The 6,000-nt window shown below is 38.1% G+C and overlaps 1 protein-coding gene across 2 annotated transcripts in view; it reads left to right on the top strand.

The window, feature by feature from the left end:
* tp53i11b (tumor protein p53 inducible protein 11b) overlaps positions 1-6,000 on the top strand; it is a 68,537-nt gene continuing 62,537 nt past the window's right edge. The window contains exon 1 of one of the 2 annotated variants that reach the window (XM_079875002.1): positions 1-125. In XM_079875002.1, the coding sequence (XP_079731128.1) occupies positions 123-125 (3 nt within the window). In that variant the 5' untranslated portion in view covers positions 1-122. The remainder of the gene's footprint in view (positions 126-6,000) is intronic. The other variant, XM_079875004.1, reaches the window with a different exon arrangement.

Here is a 6,000-nt window from a genome sequence, read left to right as displayed (position 1 = left end):
ATTACCTCACACAGACACACACTGAAAATGAAACAACTTTTAGCCTTTTATGTCCAAACAGGAGTCGGACAAAGAGAGACTCAAGAAGTGACAACATGTAGAATGCAACAGGACATTTCTGAATGGTTAGTTGATGAATTTATGGAGCTGCATGTGGAGTTAGTCATTGATTAGCTTATTCTGTCATGATAATCTATAAAGCGCGTTCCGGGGGCGGGGTTTATGGAAATTTTAGGGTTAGTGATGTCACTAACCAGGATCGATCGCTCGTATTGTCCAGCCGTTTGTGTAAGCATTTTCGGTAAAAGAAAATATCTCCCTTTGCTTTGAACTTTGATTGTCCTATCTTTGCAGATGTTGTTTATGCTCAAACAGCAACATTACACACTAACTAAAGTTAAAAAAGTGAAATCATAATCAACCACCCCTTTAAAGAATTAAGGCATAATTTCAGTATTTCAGTTATGGACATGTGTTTGTATGGCGCATTATTTTTCTGTTGTTCAAGAGCTAAAAGCTGTACTGCGTGTCTAAAAACATCAGCTGTGTTTACCTCTCCATTTGTTCATCTAAAGCTGTTACAGAATGTTGCATCCCTGACTGTTTTCTTCTATCTCATTCATACTTTCATTCACTCTAACTGGCATCAGATGCTGCCTTAATTTCAGCCTCATTTAGCAGAACAAATCAAAACATTAACTCTGCGTTTTAGCATGAAAGCACTCTCACTCTTTTTCTCCTTCCTTCTTTCTCTTCAGAGCTGTCCTATTTTCCCTGTTGTGTCTTCTAAAGTTAATACTCCCACTCCTGTTCCTCCTTCCTCCCACACGTCTCAGTGCTTTATGCATTGAAGAAGAGCCTCGGGCTATGGCTAGAAAGCCCTGTGCCCCTGCTGTTGCGTGCAGCGTCGCCACAGTCGATGATTTCCAAAACCTCCAATCCATCCAGCGTTTCTCATTAGAGCTGACAACTCTGCTCGCTGAAACCACCTGCTAGACCGGAGCACAAGGGCTAAATGCAACTCGTCACCACAGATCACACTACCCACTGATTTAATCGCTCTCTAATTGGAGCTTTTATCCCAGCCGTAATTTATGAGAACAATTAAACCAGCGGAGGGTTCAATAATGAAGACTGACAACCCATTTTGGGGGGTTGGATCTTCATATCTCACTCTAAATTATGTTTCTTGGTCTCATGCGTGCACCTTTTTTATAAGAGCGTATTTAATTGGGATGAAAGATATAGAATGTACTGAGTGTTATTGCTTATTGTGCCCAAGAGCCGGATCTATCATGTTAACAAGAAACTTCTAACCACAGGTCGAGAACTGTAGTTCCAACCACACAAGTTTGCAATGTTGTTTGCGGAAATTCGTTTCTGTAAATGGCAGGTGGTCAAAATGGCAAATCATTGAACAATTTTGGTAATGACGGAAAATTGTTGGCTAACGATGCTTTTGGAAAACGCAACACAGAAGGTTTGATTAAAACCATGTACTGACACCCACAGGCACCAGTTGAAATGCAGAACCAGGAATAAATTGATGTTTGAGCAAAAGTAATTTGTTAAAGTCAAACACCTCGATGACTATGTGACAGTGACAGTGATTCCTACAGCAATGAATATATGATTCTTGAGATGTGTGAGAACTTGATGGACAAGATGGTTCTGCCAGACAATGACATTCAACGTCCCCCGCTGTGCACTGAAACTGTCAGCCTTTTTGAGTTTCCTTTCAGAGGGGTTTTTTTTTTTCAACGATAGCCTAAAAGGAAACTTTTTTAAAAAAAACCTGCAATAAAATGTTATGTGTTAAAAGGCTTCCAGTAAAAACCTGACGTTTCTTGGACTGAACGGATGCGTGACCTGGGTATTAAGATGTTAGGACGGTCTCGACAGAGCGAGAGCACCAGGGCATTTTAACACTCAGGCTAATGTGAGAGTTATAATCTTCTGCAGCCAAGAGTGACAGCATGGAGAGAGAGTTTCTTCCATTTACCAGCATTATTAGATGCGTAAATCACACAAATATTTACTGATTTTATTTGCAGTTTATGAAGATTTTATTGCTTTCATTTTTAAAATGGACATAATTTGGGATCTATCTATCTATCTTATAAAAGATTTCTAAAATGTGCACATAAAAACCTTTAAATGTTGGCATGAAATGAAAATGTATATATTTTCTAAATGCATCTTGTTTTTATTATTGTCAATGATTCATCTATGCATCCGTGCAATTTTATTTTTTTTGAGCTCATAATGTTTAATCAACTTGATCTTCTGTTGACGAATATGCCAAACTTAAAACCCGCCCCTTTCTTACAATCTACCAATTTTCAGTGTCTGGTTAAACTGGATTGCATGTGGTTACAATAAGATGCAGTTTTTTTTTTTTATGCAATGTGTGCAACTTTAAATTGAATTCACCCCACAACTTTACACATTTCAGAAATAAGACCTGGTTCAAGAATATGTGATAAACTGTAATGTTTGAGAAGAAGAGAGACCACATATGTTCAAATACAACCTCATTCTCTATAAGAGCTGCACTTAGACATTCAAATGGATGAATTTTTAAAACCTCATTACCAATGAGTTTCATCCTTGACCCTCTTCATAACATTTTCAATTTTTTCATTTTCTGGCAAGCTTGATACAAAGAGCTGGTGGGAATGAACTGATGTAGGAGGTAAAACCTAAAACTTAAAAAAGTATTTCTATGAACTTTGAGAGGTAAATAAGGTACAAAAATGTCCCTTTGATTGAAAACTGCACCAGTGACAAGCTGTTGTACCCATTAAGGAACAATTTTTGCATATTCTGAGAGTAAAGTTACAATTCAAAGGTTATCTAAACACACATATCCAAGGAGCCGAAAGCTGTACTCGTGTGATTTTTTGGGGGTTTATTGCCACACATTTTATGTTCAATGCTTTTTATTGTACCATTTGATGTTGAGTCATGCATTCAATTAAGCTTCAGAGCTTTTTTTTCCACTTGTGTACCTGAAAAGGTTATACTAATGCTTGAATGCAAATTATACTCATTTGAAGTTCTTTCACCATTTAAACATAATTTGTGTCACAATGAAGACTGTACAAATCATCTTTAAAGCTCTGGCGCTGTCACAATATGAATACGGTCATTATTTATGATAACAAACCTTGGTTTTCTTCTTTAAACTGGGAGACAGAAAGAATTAATTAGTAGCTTCACTCAGCAATTTAGTTTAGTGTGGAGTTTGTGTGTATAGAAGGGAAGTTTATAACTTGCTTTTATAGCTTAGCACAACTTAAAAGAGGCTGAGTATGCTAATAAAGTCAATAAAAACTGGAAATTGTGTAGCAAAATGGTCATCATTTGCTTACTTTAAGATATTTTGAAAAATTACATTTTTATGCACACACAAAGTCATCATGAAATGTATGACATGCTCTTGTAATGTATGTTATGTTGTTTTTTCCACTACAAAGACCAAACTCAAAGCTAGCATTAGCTCATCACAGGTCAGTTTAATATCAAATTAAGTCAGTCTGTAGATGAGAGGAGAACTGAAAGGGGGTCAAAAGGAGGTCATCACAGTGCACAATAACAGCCATTGATTTGATCAGCAGTTCGGAGGGTCCATTTTGGACTGAGTGGACTAAGTTTTTGAGCCATTCGCTTTATAAAGGGAACTCACTGACTATTTCTGGTGTAATCAATGTGAAGGAACACCCACCCCACTATTGACTGCTCTCAAATCAACGCTATCCTTGACAACAGAACAGCAAAGTGAACAAAGCACCGTCTTGACATGTTCTGATTGATCTAACAGGCATCTCTGAGCTTAGATTTATGGGTAATCCATATAGATGTGTGTAGGAGGTAGAATTAAACGACACAGTCTTGTTAGAAGTGTTGAATCATTGGGCAATCTAATATAACGAGCGCAGATCCAGTGCAGAAATCATGTTACAACATTCATGATTCATGAAACATTCATATGCCACCAATCAATCGTACGAATGATCAAATGTTGATAAATGTGGCGGCTGAAAGCAATCGTCATTTAAATTTCAGGCCCCTATAAATTCAAGGTTTAGAAGCCTTGCGAGTTTACGACAAACTTAGACTTGTTGCCTCGCTTCCCTTATCACCCAATGACTTTGCAGGCGTCGTTTATGCACGAAGGTACCTCACGAAATTTCGGACCGACCTCTGAGGCAGCGTAATGTTTTAATGATCTACAACAAAATAGAGAGAGCTTTGGTGATGATTAAATTAATATTTAATTGCTAAATGACATCAAAAGTGGAAAACAATGGCCAAAAACGTACATTTACACACAATCTGACCACCAACCACAGCTTTCAGATGCCATCTTTATTTTTTAGCTCAACTGTCACAGAATGGAAAGCACAGGATTGTGGGATATCAAAGGCAGCGAAGGATACATCTATGCTGCCTTCAGAAATCGATCAGATGAATGTATCTCAGGAGACAGGAAGTGAAGCCAACATTGGATTTGGACGTGCCTTGATAATTCCGACCTTGGAATGCATCCTCCGAAAGCAGCATTTTTCAGTTTTCGGATGCAGCCATGGAGAACTAGCCTGGGAAAACCCTAACGAACTTCCGGCAAATTTGAGATTTGCTCTGCAAGTCCGTCTGGCCAAGAGCCCATTCAAGCCCATTTCAAATTTTTCCAAATCGAGGCACCAAACACAAACGTTGAGGCGGGCTTTACACGATGACAATAGCGCAGCGACGTTGAAGCAGATTTTGTACATAACAAAGATGGCTGCCGCCGTGGACATCCAGTGTGGTGAAGTATCCGGTCACTTTGAAGTGATGAGTCCGGGCTTAGGACCCAATTAGTATGCCAGTAGTATGCCTGATCTAAATCTAAGTATAAGGCAGTATCAGTGCAGTATAAGATCAGGTAAAGCTCATAACACGATCATCGGATAACGTTAGCTGTATGCTATGCTACTATCTAAGCTAACTAAAAAACACACTAACAACGAGAAATGTTTAATTACACAATCTATAGCTTCGGTTAAATACTAGTATATGAAACGTATAAGTTAAAATACATTAAAATTAGGGCTGTCAAACGATTAATCGCGATTAATCGTATCCAAAATAAAAGTTTGTGTTTACATAATTTATGTCTGTGTACGGAGTATAATTATTTTCTATATATAAATACACACACATAAAAACTAATTCAGAGGACCTTTAGTCATTACTTAAATATATATATTGTTGTGAAATAAAAAATCAAGTTCTGAGATACTGTTAGACTTTTTACTTGTAATTGTTATTTTATTGAGCTGGGATGACACACAAATTATGCCTATTGATTAAACATACTATCATGACTTGTCAGAGTTTAATATTTTCAGTTGATCAAAAATTAATTTAATTTTAAGTTCTGTTAATGTAAAAAACAATTTGATGACGTGTAAACGGTCCACAGTTTCCGTGTGCATGTTTAACTGTGCGTTCACACCGCCGCCGACTTGAGCTTCCAAAGTTACCGGAAGTCATTCATTTTCAATGGAAGCTGGCTTCTCTCAGCTGCAAGGAGCGTCAAATTCCTCGGCGTCGCGTTTTGGGCAGATGAGTGTGGCCACAGCTGAAACTCGTTGAAGCGTAATGTGGTGAATGGTAAGTAATTTTATGCTTACTGTGCGTTCACACCGCCGCCGACTTGAGCTGCAAAGAAGCTCTGGCCGCCCAGTCAAAGACGCTTGTCAAAAAGTACGGGGAAGCTTGTTGACGCTTTGGCCGCTCTGACGTAGCAGCATTCTGTGTTCGATCATGGGAGAAGAGAAGTGTCACACCATGAAATGTAAACAGAAAAAACAAGCAATGCATTCGGCAATTTAGGATATCGCGCAAGATTTATCAACACAGAAAACATTTCATCACTGGAGAGTTTTTTTTCGACACCATCTTATCAATTGATTTTGATTAATATGCGCGAGGGAGAGAGAGAGCAAGAGT

This window comes from Squalius cephalus (assembly GCF_949319135.1).
Source record: "Squalius cephalus genome assembly, chromosome: 6".
Lineage (NCBI taxonomy): Eukaryota > Metazoa > Chordata > Actinopteri > Cypriniformes > Leuciscidae > Squalius > Squalius cephalus.
Note: the sequence above shows the minus strand (reverse complement) of the source record. Positions and strands in the feature narration are given on the sequence as shown.